Below are 16,502 nucleotides of genomic sequence, written 5' to 3'. Positions count from 1 at the left end.
AAAAAAAACATTGCAGTATCAATCACCAGTGTTGGGTTGTGATTAACTACATGCTGTTCACATAATACTTCAATACATTTAGCAGTATTTGGGTGGTAGTTTAACTGCATTCAAAGCTCAGGTGCTTTTTCAGAAGTGAATTACTTCAGGACATTTATTTTAGGGAGGTAATTATAAACTTCATTGTATTCTCATGGCATTTTTTTACCTTATAAAAAATGCAGATTTTTAACCATAGTCCCTAGGTGAGAAATAAAAACAGAGACAATATGAATGACAGAGTACAAATCCAAATAGACAATAGATAGATAAAAAAAAAAGACAAAATACATCGTGTAACATGTCATGTTGAGCACTCCCTCATTCCAAGTGGTAGGCTAGAACAAAATTTACTTCCTTTTACTGACAGCATAGTTTGTCTAAATATGGTGCACCTATGTGGCAAATCTCAGTCCCCTCTAGTTGTGGCCCTGTGCCGGATGCATCTGTCAGCCCTCTGTGTTTAAAGAAATCATTTAAAGGAGCTGGGGCCAGCCCTTGTAAAGCCTTACACATTAAACAAGCATATTTGAAGCTTTTTTAAAATTTCAAAGTGCAACATATTTCACAGTTTTCATTGTTAAGTGGGTAGCAGTTACAGTTTTAAAGTAGTTTACTCAAAACTGTCAATCATATATATCAGTATTAATAGGGAGAAAATGCTACATAAGCATACATATGCATATTAAAGAAAGAAAATCAGGCTGCTCTTTATTCCTCTGGGGTTTACACTTTGAAACATGTGGCGTAATTGTAACTGCGTGTCATAATGTTGGATTCTGATTGGTTGACTGCACCATCTGCTCTGATTTAAATGTAGTCAGCCTAGACCAGCAGGTAAACTTGCTGGTTGAGGCGTTTCAGTTTAAATACAGCAAACTGGGCTGACTGAATGGATTTCAGTAATTCCTCAGTGAAGGGAGCCAATTGGGATCGAGTCCAGCAGTGATGCATTTACTGCAGCTTCTCTGAAACTCCATTAGCCACTGAAGCCAAAATTGAATTCAAACATCTTTATCAAACATGTTGGATCATATATAGGCTATATATATACATCTAAAATAATTTATCTCTTAAAATAAGGCAACTTCACACCACAATTATTGGTAAGGTTTTTTTTTAGGTCTACAATTGTCAAATTAAAATTTTTACAGCCACTTTTCCGCAAGGCTTAAATAGAGCTGGGCAAACTGACAGGCTCTCTGCTATCTATTCAAGTAAAGGAGGTTGTCTGCTGGACTTCCCTGGCACAATTCAAACTGCATTGTTCATTTTTAAATAATACCCCCTCAATTTATAAAACACTCATCAGAAATTCATTAAGCAATTCACATGATTTATATTTCCGTCTGTTCCCGAACAGTCTCTCAAATTTGTAGGATCATCGAGGCTTTCGGTTTCCCGCTCTCTTGCTCCCTCCCATTCTCTGCTCCTCTCACTCTAATTCCCCCTCTCTTTTTCCCCTCAATGCCCTTCACACAATCGTGTCCCTGTACCCCTCACAGGCACCAACACCCCCCACAGCCCTCTGGAAGCCCCCCCCCCCCCCCCCCCCGGATGAGAATACAAAGCAGAGTAATTTCATGGCTAAGCAGGCCAGATAATCAGCAGTCATATTTCACAGCAAAAGGAATGCAGACGCAGACACTGGTCAGGGTTGGTGGGCTGAAAGTGTCAGTGCAATCATTCATATTAGATGATTTTTTTTCTCTGTGTTGATGTTTGTTTCTCTGCCTGTTGTCCACTCACCTTTCCCTCCAGTTTCACTTAATCTAAGTTCCAACATTTCCATTCTCCTGTCAATAATTGTGGCAAATTCATGTGTGCTCACACCAAAACAAACATTTTTTTAAACCTTTATTTGGTATTAAAGGGCCAGTGATGAATTGTATTGATTTTGTAATTTGCCACAAATCATGTTACAGCTGCAACACAGCTGTCTTCCATCACTTGACCACTACCCTAAAGGGACAGTTGACCCCCCCAAATCAAAAATGCATATTTTTCCGCTAGCTTGTGGTGCTGTTTATCCATCCATTTGGAGATACAGCCCGTAGATCTGTATGCCTTCCCTCCAATTTAATAGGACTAAATGGCACTTGCACAAAAAAAAAATACCATTAAAATCTACCAGAACTACTTTCTTTCTACTAGAAAGAAAGTAGTTTCTATGTGAAAATGCTCACAACAAGGTCTATGGATTATCTTGAATAATTGGGTCATGATTTCTGGAAAGAGACATTGCTGTAGGAATTTTTCAGATATATTTTATTTAGTCTGGCACTTTGAGCACCGCAAGCCGAGTTCCATTTAGTTCCATTATATTGGACAGTGGGCAGACATCTCCTCGCCTGATATCTCAAAATTCAGTAACTCACACAAAAACTATCTAGATGGAAAAATAATACTACAGGGAAGAGGGAGAATTATGTCTTTGTAATTTTGGGGTGAATTATCCCCTTAAACTCATAATGCATCATGGGAAATTATGCAAGTGAGAGCCATCTCTTAACCACCTCCTAACCTCCTAATCAGCTGCACATACAAGTGTCACAAGCGACAATCCTACATCGACCCACAGTGGTTGGAAGGACGTCATTACATGAGTCACATTACACAAAATAAACAAGCTTTCCAGATGGTGAAAACTCTGACTGGATGTGCATCAATCAGAACTTTTCACCACTAAACTGAAAATCATTTTCAGCTTCATGAAACCTCCAGCTTCATTGTCTTACTCCTACTACTACTACTACTACTACTACTACTACTACTACTACAAACTAGACAAAAACTGAAGAAACAAATTTTTCTTTTTACCTTTAGTTGGAATTGAGGCAGAGTTGAACTTCGAGCATTCAAAGTATAACTTTGAATTCTAACGTTAGATATTCTGGGATTCGGTGCTGCCTAATGACAGTTGGGAGCTTCTGTGGCAGTGCTGGGAACCAGATATAGTTGAAACCCACTTTATCCCTGCATATGAGGTGATGGCATTATGATATGTGAAGCATTTAAGGCTTTGTGTTTATGTGTTATTGTTTCTTTGTTCTGGGTTTATGGTTTCTATTATGTGCTATAAATTCTCATTGTGCGCCTGTGTGCCCCAGGTGTGTTTGCATTCGGTCTGTTTGCCACAGACATCTTCGTCAACGCGGGCCAGGTGGTGACGGGAGGCCTCTCGCCCTACTTCCTGTCTGTCTGCAAGCCCAACTACACCGGCACAGAGTGTCGCTTTAATCACCAGTTCATTGTCAACGGCAACATCTGCACCGGGAACCCTGTTGTCGTGGAGAACGCTCGCCGGTCGTTCCCATCCAAGGACGCTTCTCTGAGTGTTTACTCTGCTGTTTACCTGACGGTGAGAGGAATAATTCATGAGTACCAGGCAGTATAATGAAGTTTAATGTGGGCAATTTACAGACAGAGAGGTTTAAGCAATGAAAAACACATCACATAATATTTCACTTTTATACAATGATAACATATTGTTGATGTAATTTGATTAGTGTTTGTTTTGCTTTAGCTTCTTTTTATAGTTTTGGTACTTTTGATACTGTCAGATGTCAGTATTGTATTGTTTTTAATCATGTGGTATTGAAAAAGTTTTGAAGTGTATTTTGGATTTGGGGGTGAGGGATTTACTTTGGGATTACTCAACTTCTGTCTTATCTGAACTGTCCCTTTAAGTTTTTGGCATGTTGCGCCTAAACTGCTGGGACAACAGACCATGTGATGGTTCAGGATCAGTAACACACAAATACTGAGGATCAAACTTTTGCACCTGCTGTTTCACATTTGTGTTGAAGTCAAAATGGCATGTGTGAAGTAATGCAGTAATATGAAGGCCGTTCATGTGTGTGTCATTTGGTGGTCATTAGTGGGAAAAGTTGCCTCTTTAAAGACGTCTGTAACCTTGAGGGACTCAACTGAGGAGAATTAAAAGATATTTAACTGATGAACTAAAAGATACGACTTTAATCATGCAGTTTGCAGTCTAAATCCCGAGTTGTTCCAAATCTAAGTCTGTATAATTGGTACATAAATTTAAAATCATATTAAGGCTGTATATGTACATATATATAGCAAATGCACACTGCAGTACAATTTGAGAAATATTTGCCTAAGCACAAGTACTTACTGAATGTGTAAACAAAACAAACATTGAAATTCTCCTCCAGATTTTTCCAGCTTTCTTCAACACAACCTGAGAACAGTTAATTAAAAATCAATGTCAAATGTTCTTCTGGAACTAGAGTTACTCATTTGGGACTGAATGTAATTAGTTTACATCTTAGTGGAAACAACACCCAAACACTCAGCAATGAATAGGTCTTTTTAGCCCAGGCTGATTAAAGTTTTACACTAGATCTGCAGTTTAAAATGGCTTTGAATAAGAAGGCATTTCTGCTGTAAAAGGGTGCCACATGGCACTTATCTGCGTCTTTGAATGAGGAACTGCCAAGGACTTCATATTTCTTAAAAATGTGTCGAGGAATAGGTAATACAAGCATAGGTTGGGTTCAGGCATTTTTAGAAAACTGCCTGGAGGAACACATGAAAAATGGCTTTTTGAAGGGGCTATTTGAAGAGCTGCTATTTGATATTGGAGTGAGGGTGGGGCTCATCTGCTGCAAAGTGAAAGAGAGAGCAGGAGTGCAGATTTTATCAGCAGGAGGAAGGCGAATACAAAGACAGTTTGGTGATGAAAAAAGGATTTGATAGACACAGCCTCTCAGTTGGCATGGGACAAGGTAAAAGTTCAAGAAGTAGGAACATATGTAAGAAGACTTGAGTGTTTTTAAAAGCTAGCAGACTTCTTACAGCTTTCACTCAGGGAAGAGGTTCCCCTCTTAGGTTAATCTTTGGTTGTCTGTGGAAAAAATGTTTTGTTTTGGAGAGTTATGTCACTCATATGATGCAAGTTTTTGACATATTTTCTTAACCATTTTGCTATGCAGTGGAGGCTTCATGCTTTAAAGAAAAGGTAAAATATTTGATTCTTTCTGTGGCAACACCTCCAGCTGATCTGAATTAAATTGCTTCTGTTTTTGTCTGAATTTGCCTGTAGTCAAAACCATCTAAACTGAGACCAAGTTATGACCAAGACCAGAGTGTATCAAGGCCGAGACAAGACCAAAACTTTGAGTTGAATTGACACCAATGAAATTGGTCACCACATGCCTGTCCACAGTCTCTCAAAAATACTGTTTTTACACCAAAATTAATGTATATATGCATGTTTTTTACATGCAGCTAAACCTGGTATAAATAGGCGATTAATCCTTTTGCATTGCCAGGAGACACAAGAAGGGTAAAGAGATTTCTGAGTATTTTGGTACAAAGGCAGATTGTGAAAGTCTGAGCTTGCCTCTCTTTATCCTCATCTCAGTAAGCATTGCACTGCAGAATTTACACGCTGCTGTGTGTGTTTTGGAGATGAACTCTTTTTGGTTTAGGTAGCCAAATATTATGACAGAAGATTTGACTGACATTTCCATCATTCTACACTCACTTTCCTGGAGTGTATGTGAAAGGGGGTCAGGAGAAGTAGCAGTTAACAGTAACAGAAATTTAACAAATTAAAAATACGTCAAGTCACTGGTTGCAAAAGTGGCCTCGAGTCCGGTCTCAAGATCAAGACCTATCTTGAGTTCTAAAACTCTAAAGAGAGGTGCAGTGGCTCTTGTTAAACTTTTGGGAGGTGGTAAATCTTTTGTTCGCTCACAGTCTTTTGGTCTGATTCAATTTCCGTCTGTCCTTCTTTTCCAGATGTATATCACCAGCACCATCAAGACCAAGTCCAGCCGCCTGGCCAAGCCTGTGCTCTGTCTGGGCACGCTCTGCTCGGCCTTCCTCACCGGCCTCAACCGAGTCTCAGAGTACCGAAACCACTGTTCGGACGTTGTGGCTGGATTTATACTGGGATCAGCTGTCGCTCTGTTTCTGGTGAGGACCAATGAAGAGTGAAAAGTCTGGGGAAGTGTGGGAATGGGGATTAAAGGAGAACAGAAGATTATTATTCTGAGGTGGATTCTGTTCATGATTTATTTTGGAATTATAAAAGTATTTTCCAACTTCATTTTGGAACCGACCCAAACCAGTAATTAAATGATTAATTCAGGCTGCAGTCCTCACCAAAGCCTGTAAGATTGTTGCGATACCATTTTTTAAGTCATTCTCAATGCAAATTTATGGCCTTAAATTCTTATACACAGCAGATGTTCTATTATTTACTTGTCATGGCCACATATTGTATATAAATGTTTTAAAGGGTTAGTTCGGATTATTTGAAGCAGGGTTTGATGAGGTTCTTACTGATGGTCAATGCATAACCTACAGTAGATTCTGCTCAGCATTCCCCCAGTTAGGAGAAGGAGATGTGCACCAGAAGCACAGAAGCTAAATAATGAACTGTGGTAGACAGCATCAGCAACAAAACCTTCAAGTGTGCCAATCGGCATCTACTGTAGTTAATATACTGACTATCGATAAGTACCTCATATAACCCCACTTCATATCATTCAAACTATCCTTTTAAATTAGCTGTGTATCAATTCATTCATGTGTCTAATGAGTTATTAAGCACTAATTTGCCAAAGAAGCTAAAAAGAGTAGTTCATTAAGAGGTGATACAGGGAAAGGATGTGAAACAGGAGGAAGCCCGGTTTGTACTGAGCTTGAAGGAGGTTCAGACGCCGGTGAGTTAAGACGGAGGGAAAAAGGCGAGGATGCGCTCTTTGATTGGGGGAAAGAGGAGAAAAGAAGAAAGGCAAGAAAATACTGAGGTGGCACCTGGATTTTTTACTAAGATCAGCAGCTGCAGCTGTTGGTTTTGAAAGAGCTCAGTGAAGAATAGCAGAAGGACCAAAAGTAAGAAAGAAGTTGAGGGAAGCACTGTTTTTAAATGGTGGTTGTGTCTAATTCAGAGCTGATGAAGTTAACCAGTTAAAGAAACAGTGATCTAGATGAGAGGAAGGAATCGTGTTATCTTAAGTGGTTGTGTTATGTGTCTTATTAAAACAAATGTAACACGGTATAAATTGTACGGACTGGACTTGTGTTTCCAAGCGAGAAATTTCCAATACCACCCTCCTGTGACGTGTTGTCAAGCAGCCTGGCTTCCACTGGAAATTAAAATGGCTTTATTAACATCAGGATTTGTGCTGAGTGTTTAAATGCTGGGTGGTGATTAGAGCTGAAAGCCTCAAGTTGTTTTTGGGGTTGAAGCGGAAAGCCCATTGAGGAGAAAGGAAGGTGAAGGGAAACCCCCACAAATCAAATCAGATGTATTTAACAGTCTCACAGGCTTCATTACATGTAATTGCCGGCGGGCCCCGAGCCTCAAAGCAGGAAGGAGTGTGAAAGAGAGGAGAGAGAGGAGGAGGAGACGCGGAGGGAAGAAGAAATTAAGGGTTGTTATTCATTCATTGGCCGCTGGTGGTTAATTTCATAGCTTTTTTATTAAAACAAAGGGAACCAGCGTTATGAGATGTATTCACTGGGAAACTCTTCAGATTTTCTGTTACTGCTGCAACTTTTCATGGTTGTAAGGAAATTTACACCATAAGCTAACACACAAGTTACATGACAAGACCTCATGTACAGAGCAAGTAAAACTAAGTGGTTTGATCAGCATGCGTTTACAAGACCAGAACAAAGTGATGCATCAACACTCGGTTTTTGGATTGATAGTCAATATGACATACAGTATAAGCATTAAAATATTTGTTTTTCACATTTTAAAGCAGCTGGATTTAGTTCAGCTATTCATTGGTAGGAGAAACACTGGGATACATTACTTTTATTAAGAAATAATTGCCAGAATTGGAAACAAATGACTCTTTTCTAAACACTATACTAGTTTAAGTGGAAACAGTGACTGGTTGATATCTGATAAGAGTAGACCAGACAGCAAACCAGCCAAAGTGCCCAGTAGCACAAATATATAGAAGTCTACAGCAATTCTATCAGCTCTGTGAGGTTGCACTTAGGCAAAGTGGTTCTTTGATCCAAATGCAAACATCAGCACATTGACATGCTCATAATAACATTGCTAACATGCTGATGTTAGCAGATGTAAGGTTTACCATATTCCTCATCTTTGTTTAGTGTGTTAGCATGCTAATATTTGCTAAGAAGAGGTCTTTTTATTTATTTGCAGGCATAAACTAAAGAACTGGACAAATTAAAATAGGCTAGATTAAAAGTAAAAGGATCACTCGTGTTAATACAGATTGTCAAGATGGGAATGTCTGCAGAGAATTTCACAGCAGTCCTGTTAACTGTTGTTAAGATATTTCACAGGGGATCACTGGTCAGTAGTTTACAATGTCTGAGAACCATGAATGTCTGCATTAAGTTGTGCCAATCCATTGAGTAGATCTTAAAATATTTCACTGGATAAGTGAAAAGTTGAACAAGCACCTTTTATAGAAGATCTATTTTCTGTCCTGTGTTTATGACATGAGAACAGGTGGAACAAAAGGTTTAGGATAATCAGGATAATCAGTTGAAGTCCCTTAGATGGGACAGAAAAAGGTTTTGGCGTTTTGGTGATTTTTTTGTCAGGATCATTTTGCAAGTATTTGTTGTTGTAATGCTCATTTTGGCCACAAGAGGCTGAGGTACACCACTATCCCATGTTCTAAATAGGACTAACAGCATTTATGTTTTCTTTCAGATGAGACTTAATATATTCATGCACTTCCAAACACACGGCACCTATATAGATTTTTGGCAAAGATTAAAGTACCTTTATAGCCATAAAAAGATCCTGGAAAAAAAAACCTATCAAAACTTTTGGCAGATGATGTTTTTAAAGATGAAAAAAGGACCTTAGAAAGATTATCTGTCAAAACCTTTTTCCACCTGTTCTTAAAGGCATAATATGCAACATTTTCCTAAAAACAAGCACAACCCCCCCCCCCCCCCCCCCCCAAAACAAAACAATGTATAGACTCATATAAACATGATCCCTTTAAATCATCACTTGTGACCCCACGTTTGTAGTGGTGTCTGTATTTTCAGAGACAGGAGAGAACATTTTAGGTTAGTTGATTTTTTTCTCATTTGCCTCTAAGGGCGTTTGTCCAGTCTAGTCCAAAAATGGACAAAATCAGCGGGAGTCATCCTTTGGAGGCCATTAATGTCTGTACTGCATTGTTTTGCACCTGAACATGCTAAAGAAAATGAGTTACATTAGATGTGGAAAACCCTCCTTGTACACCTCTGCCAGACCTGAGTATTACATGTTTGTGCAGACAGAGTAGTAGTACAAGATGATTGGTTAAAACCCACATGCATGTTAAGAAGTGTAGGGCAATAAATATTGACAGCTATGAGATTTACAGACAAGTCTTTGGGATGGTGAGGAAGGATCCAGATGATGTGTGGTGAGCAGTGGCAAGGCAAATTCAGACATTCAGATGATGGTAGATTTTAGATTTTCTGAATAGATGGTTACAGAGTTTCCTGGGTGAGTAGTGGCAATCATATCCGCCTTTGTCTTTTTCCATTTTGGGAGGAAGCAAGATGATTGGTTGATGGTTGTACAATGTAGTCAACATAAGACAGTGTGTCCTTGAAACATAGGGAGGCGGAGCCACCACACCCAAGTCTTTAATGAAGGATCTAAGCTTTTAATGATTGACCTATAAAAATTGACATACATTGCATCAGTGATCTCGAGGGAAAGATGAATGTACGAAAGTCAATCATCACCTCAGCAGCTTTGTACCTTCCTATTTCCATCTTGTTATCAGCAAAGCATGACCTGAGGAGGGCCTCTCCCCTACACATTTACCCAACGGTCCTGATGACGCTTATCAAGATCTTGTCATCTGAAAACGGAGCCGATTTGATGGACTGCTTTCTTGAGGGAAATGAACGGGTAAAAAGAGAGTAGGAAGCAGGTATAGCTCAAATCCCTGCGCTATCAGTGCTCACAGAGAGGAGATCTGAATGGACTTGTCAAACAGCAACTGCCTTTGGTCTTACAAGAGCTTTGTCCTCTGCCAGCAGATTGAGGGATCAGTGTTAAGCACTTGGTCGAGGAGCCGCGGAATAATGTTGGTAAAATCCTAAAAGCAGACAAGTGTCCACTAGATCCAAGACAAAGAAGAGACACATGCTGTCTGCCTGCCAGGTCTTAAAGAAGCAAAGCCCCTCGAGATTTAAAATGGCTTTCAATCAATAGCCCTAATTCAAGGCTCTCAGAATATGTAGAATCACCATATAAAAGGAATGTCTAATGCATATTTTTCTCATTATATGCAGATCTTAAAACCAAAAACACAATGTATTGTGCATGGAGTCAGTTCTGGCAAAAGAATATGCAACTTTTATTTAAAAGCTCAAATCTTGAGGAAATCTTTTCAGTATTTCCATGGCAACCAGCAAATTTCCCTTTACTCACCTGAGACAATACATGGCAGCTTGGCCTGAGTCTGTCTTAGCATGGATGACAAGACACAACAACGGGAAGAAAGCAGTCTTCCACCGTCGCTGGGGATATGCTTCAGTTGAGTGAAAACAAGAAAGTGGAAACCATACTGCAATGTATTTGAAACAAGTAGGATGGTTGTAAAAGATGGAGCACAGAGGTGTGCACTTTGAACACGTTTGACTCAATCTCATCAGCTTTAGATCAAGTTTCGATTTTCTGTGACAGACATTTTTGTAAAGAATTCCGACGTTTCTGTCAACACATGTCAAACCTACATGACAGAATGGGTCAATGACATTACACGCATGGTTTATGTTGTAAAACGGTATCAGTTGGTTAGGTTTAGCCATAAAAACTACTTGGGTAGTTTTAGGAAAAGATTATTGGTGTTAAGATAAGTATATTAAGTATGTCACATGATGGAAGTAAGTAATTATTATGCCCATTAGTTATTGCTGCCTAACAATAAACGGAAACATTAGGCAGAATAAGTTGTTTACACATCGACCGAGATGATTGTTTTTCTTGTGAGTACAGGCTGTTTTTTGTGAAAAGTCGATGCTGGAGTGTCATCCTTAGATTCTGTCCCGGCAGCTGTTATTCATTTATTTGCTCTGTCTGGGAGCACTACAGAAGCCCTGTCCATGAACTGCCACAAACAAGGAATCCTTGAGCATCCTCCAGCCCTGCTTCATTTTCTCCTTTGCCACTGCCTGAAGGCATGATTGGCCTGGGGGTAGGGGGGGTTTCTCCCTTGGGTTGCCTTCTTTGATTAACTAGTCCATGGAGGAGTGCAGAAAATGTGGCAACCTTGGTGGTGGTTAGAACAACGTGACAGATGGAGAGAAAAAAAAACAGAATTCACAAGTAACTGTAATTTACAAGAATTTTAATAGATATATAAATGAAAAAACAAGGCGGCAAGTCACTATGCCTGCTGGGCTCAGTGCCACACCACAAAGATGAACACCCCGGAGTGTCACCATTGACTGCATTAAATGATGGCTGCGTTTTGTTGACTCATACAGTGTTTGATTGAGCTTTTACTCCCATATAAACTTTATATTAGCGTGACAAATGTTCCAAAGAAAAAAAGATGGTCACATCTCTCCAAAAAACTCACGGGTGCTCTTAATTCCTTCTAGTTGGAGCCTAATATCTCAGTGACACTGGGGTTGGCAAGCAGTCTGGTATAAACCTCTAGAAATCTCATTTTAATAGTGATGTTAAGTGACATTCTCTTTTTAACAATGGTATGATACTCATGCCAACAACTTCTTTTTGCAAACAGCAGTACCACTACTACTTTGTCTGATAACAGAGAAAAATGTCTTTATGGCCCAGATACACATAGACACCCTTGTATTTTCTCTTAGAGACCAGTTAAATACTTAGACAGGCTGCAGTGCAACACAACAGTAAATATTATTTGGTCTATCAGGGCATGATTTCTAGCTGGATGTAGGGATGGCAGTCTCTCAGTCCAACACTTTGGTCCAGACTGAAATATCTCAACAACTAGTCAAAGGATTGCCAATAATATTTGTATAGACCTGGTTCCCAGGTGTTTAATCCAAAGGACTTTGCTGATCCTCTGACTTTTTGTCTAGCGCGACCAGTAAGTAACTTTTTAGGGCTTTGAGTGAAATGTCCCAAGAATCATTGGATGGATTGCCATGAAATTGAGTTTTGATTTTCCCAATGTTTTGGTTTATGAGCACATACCTGCCATACTGATAACATTATCATCATCCTTAGCTGTAGTCTTTTAGCTGCTAACTGCTTATTAACAAATGTTAGCATGCTAGCATGCTTTTAAAAAATGATGAATAAGAATCAGGCCAAGGCCCCGTTCCAGTGTATGCACCTAATTTTGAAGTGTTCAGAGCATTTCTACCAAAAATAAAATCAGATCCCGAAAAGCTGATACAAGTAGGAACCAAAAAAAACTGGGGTGCCAAAGCGGGTGTGTCATATTCAACAGGTTGTTGTGCATTGTGCAACACGCTCAGTTTATTATGATCCTTGGATTACAATAGTTCTGCTCAAAACTGGTGGAAATGTTGACTGTTTTGCTAGATAGCATCAAGGTTCCAAGAATCTTGAACAGAACCAGAGCTAATTTGGTGGAACAAAGCCACACATAAGATAAATGAGTATTTGGACAAGTTTTGGGGGGATTAAGATTAGGGAAAAATATTTTTGCATCAAAGTCTAGATGGATTCACATTAGATTTTTAAATTTTATAAAAGTAATACCTTGTACTGTAATACCAGTCACAAGGTCAGAATGTCACAGCTTAAGCTAACTTGCCAGTCCTAAAAATGAATCCTTGATGATTTCAGTTTCCATGTCTGCCTTTGCTTTTAATGCTGAACTGTCTGCATACTTCACAGGGTGTTTGTGTTGTGAACAACTTCAAAGGCGTCCACAGTGCAGCAGCTAAACAGAAAACTGAAGACTACCGTGGTCTGCCTCTTATGACTTTCCCCCGTGTAGAGAGCCCTCTGGAGACCCTCAGCGCACAGGTACCTGAAAACACTTAACCTGGCATCTCAAACACTTTATCTCCACGATGCACATTATCTCTCCCAGTTAATTGGCAAAGCTCCCTGAAGACTGTGAGCTTAAACAAAAATCCCCCAGATACTTTGAATGTGCTGTAATTTGATTTGTACTGTAATTTGTTGTAATTTGCCTTCATGTCCTGCCTCAATGAGTAATTTCCTACATTTCTTGAGAAACAACTAAACCTAGGGTTTCAGTGTCAGTCTTATATTTGGTTCACCATGTTTCTTTCTTTCTTTCTTTCTTTCTTTCTTTCTTTCTTTCTTTCTTTCTACATAAAGCAATGACACATGTTTAAAAGAACATACAGGCATGACATTTTGCACTACACCCCTGTCCTCCTCCCCAAACACATACAGAACCTCACACAGAGCACTACTGACACTTGACAATGATTTCCTCTTCCTTTTCATTTCCACCCTTTTCCCCTCCTCTCCCGTGTCCTTTCCTTTTACTTTCTTCCTTATCTCTTTCGATCCTTGTACCACTCTCTCCGTCCCTCCCTCCCACATCCATTTTCAGAACCACTCGGCATCGATGACTGAGGTCACATGACTAAGGGGGCAGCACCGGGTCACGTTTGCGTCTCCACAGCACTTCCAGACACAATGACGAGGACGCATGCCACGTGGCTCCGAATGCTTAACAAGAAACACTCCTGATATATCTGTTTAATTCACCAAGGGGACAAAATACAACATGTTTCTAATGGTTCTCATCTAGTTGGCTATGCTCAACTCAACCAGCCAAGGCACACAGATCGCATCACAGGCGAAACTTTCACAAGGTAAACCCAAGCACAGATTGTTTTCCCAGATACTTGAAACCATTTGAAACATGGGACATTTTTTTCCCTCCAAGGTGTGCTGTTTGTAGTTAGAGGATGGTGTTTTGTACATTTTGTATGAGCGAGTGCTGTAGCCTACCCCTGACGGTGTTAAACCTGCACACTTCCTGTCAGCTGACTCACTCTGTTTTACATCACATCCTGTCAGGTGACTTGCCTCGTCGATCACCACATCTATCCCCCTCTCAGTCTGAAAAATCTGCTATGGAAAAAATATTGATGTTGTTGTTCTGTGATGTTTGTCATTTGTACAGAAAAAAAAGACAGAATCCTTCTTTTTATTATCTCTTTCTGTACATTAATTGACCATGTCAGGTCATATTTTGTAAAGATTTTTGTCAATCTGTATGACTATTATGATCCATTTGGACCTGTTTGCCTGCTGTAAACCTGGATATGTTTTGGTATCAGTTTAGGTGTTTCGGGAAACGACCCCTCTCCCCTTTGGAGGAAATGACAAGGAAGAGTCAGTGACATCCTCCGAGTCAGAAAATGGGGTTTGGCGCTTGCAGGGCCATTCTATCAGCCACAATGAAAATGAAATTTTGGTTGAAATTCTCACTAGGAGCGTGTTTCACCCCAATTTCCTGATTCACTGTGATGTTAATAGGGATTTGACTACAGAGAGGTCTAGTGGGGGGCTAGCCTGCGCCAGATCTACCTGAAGATTTCACTGGTGTGGCTTTACAATTAAATTTTAACTGAAATCCCGACATGGGAAAAAGAAAAAAAGAGACAGAAATGCTCTTTGGAGTGAAACTGAATGAGTTACTTAAGGCCTGGCTAGCCCTTTTATATGGAAACCAGGCTAATGACTCCTGCTTCACTTTTCCTCCTTGAGGCACCCCTCCCCCTCCCCGACCCACCAGTGGATTGTGATGCAATGTTGTGACTCCATTTCCCATTGGAAGATAATGCCCAGCATGAAGAGAGAAGTCAAGATGTTTTATAGATATTCATTATTTGAACTATACTCATTATCATTGTGATTATAAACGTCTTTTACTTTGAGAACAAAAAATAGCGTTTCATTTGAAATGCTACATATATTTTTTTTTCTTGGTTTGTCCACAAATTAAATAGTCAGTAGCACAAATGTGTTCTTTTGTGTTTTTCATTACGTGTCAGAATGCTCAAATTTAAAGGACCATTGTGTAAGATTTATGGGGATCTATTGGCAGAATATGGCACAGTTCATATGCTTTCCTTATTCACTGAAAAAATGATAATAGTTGTGTTTTTTGTTACCTTACCTTAGTTATATCTACAGAGGACACAGGTCCTCTCCCATGGAAGTCCATCCACTATTGGTTCTCCTACATGATTGGAGGGGGAGGATGACTGAAGGTGTTCACAGTCTGCAAGCTCACTGCTAGATGCCACTAAATCCTACACACTGGTCATTTACGTGACTTCTTTCCTTTTAACATATAAAATATGGTCAAAATCAAGAAAGACAATGGGTTAGAAAGCAAAGAACTAATAGCCCTATTCCTCTTCTATGTCAAATTCAAATTAATATACCAAAGAACTGAGGCACAACGAATTCTTGACGTTCAGTATTAACAAATTATCTTGCAGGAAGATGTGAGAAACATGTCTGTCCTTGTGTTTGTTTGAATATTTAGAGATTTGTTTTCTTCACTTTTTTGCCCTAAGTTGAGCCTCGCAGGCAGACCTGCAGTAATTCTTCTGCTGCATGCAAATACTGTCTTCTTTGCTGTGATTGGCCCAAATCTAAACCCTGGCTCATCTGCAGCCTGAAGGTATGGTCACATTTTCACATTATTACATTTCATTTAATGAAATTGTCCCGTGCACTCAGAAAATGATTTGATGTCACAGTTTCAGTGTGGGTCATAAATAAATAGTGAGCAGAGCGATCACAAGCAGAAAAAAAGTCTGTGACACCGATGCTGCAGTTTGTAGTCTGGTAGTGTAATATTGTACTGAGCAGGGTGATGGCACACTCCACATGAATGACTTCTCCATTTAAGATGGGCATACACTGTATGATTTTAGAAATGTTACTGTACGAGTAAATCATCTGTGATGTGAAGCCGAAGCTCACAATTTTTTGAGCCGTTATCTGAGTGCTCACACTGTATGTGTAAAATATAGAATAAACAGCCCATTGGCTCTTGCAGACTACTCTGGCTACTGACAGTTGTCAATGAAGTTTGTTTTAAAAGCTCCAAGACAGGTATAAGTTTGTTTGCTTGCAATAAGGCTAACAAGGCAGAAATGTTTTGCTTTTGATCATCTTTGCCATCCTGTGTGCTGAAACCTCTTAAAACAAAAGAGGTGTTGCTGTTTATGGACTTGTGAAGATGTGAACAGTATGGCTTGCTATTTTTCCAGAGAGAACTGGAAGTAAGCTAGCTACAACTTACTCTACATGTTTTCCGTCCACGTGGCCAAAGTTGTCACCACGGCACTTTAGCCATTTGGCACAGGCACAGTGAGAAAAAAAGGCACTTACCTTGGGGAGTCAACTCGTGGCTCTACTTCAGCTGTGCAACAGCCTGACAGTCGCCAACCATGTCAGAAATTAACCCAAATGTCTGATGGCCTTTCAGGAACAGTTGATCAGTCCTCGC

General features: G+C 39.7%; 1 protein-coding gene across 3 annotated transcripts in view; it reads left to right on the top strand.

Moving 5' to 3' along the window:
- Positions 1-14,998, top strand: part of plppr1 (phospholipid phosphatase related 1) — a 68,973-nt gene extending 53,975 nt beyond the window's left edge. Inside the window, exons 5-8 of one of the 3 annotated variants that reach the window (XM_084746137.1) lie at positions 3,150-3,400; positions 5,812-5,988; positions 12,884-13,015; positions 14,314-14,998. In XM_084746137.1, the coding sequence (XP_084602263.1) occupies positions 3,150-3,400; positions 5,812-5,988; positions 12,884-13,015; positions 14,314-14,376 (623 nt within the window). In that variant the 3' untranslated portion in view covers positions 14,377-14,998. The other 2 variants (XM_084746138.1, XM_084746139.1) reach the window with 2 other exon arrangements.
- Positions 14,999-16,502: the final 1,504 nt, after the last annotated feature.

This window comes from Lutjanus erythropterus, chromosome 20 (genome assembly GCF_056507025.1).
Source record: "Lutjanus erythropterus isolate fLutEry1 chromosome 20, fLutEry1.hap2, whole genome shotgun sequence".
Taxonomy (NCBI): Eukaryota; Metazoa; Chordata; class Actinopteri; order Lutjaniformes; family Lutjanidae; genus Lutjanus; species Lutjanus erythropterus.
The sequence above is the reverse complement of the archived record's forward strand: the minus strand, read 5'-3'. Positions and strand labels throughout refer to the sequence as shown.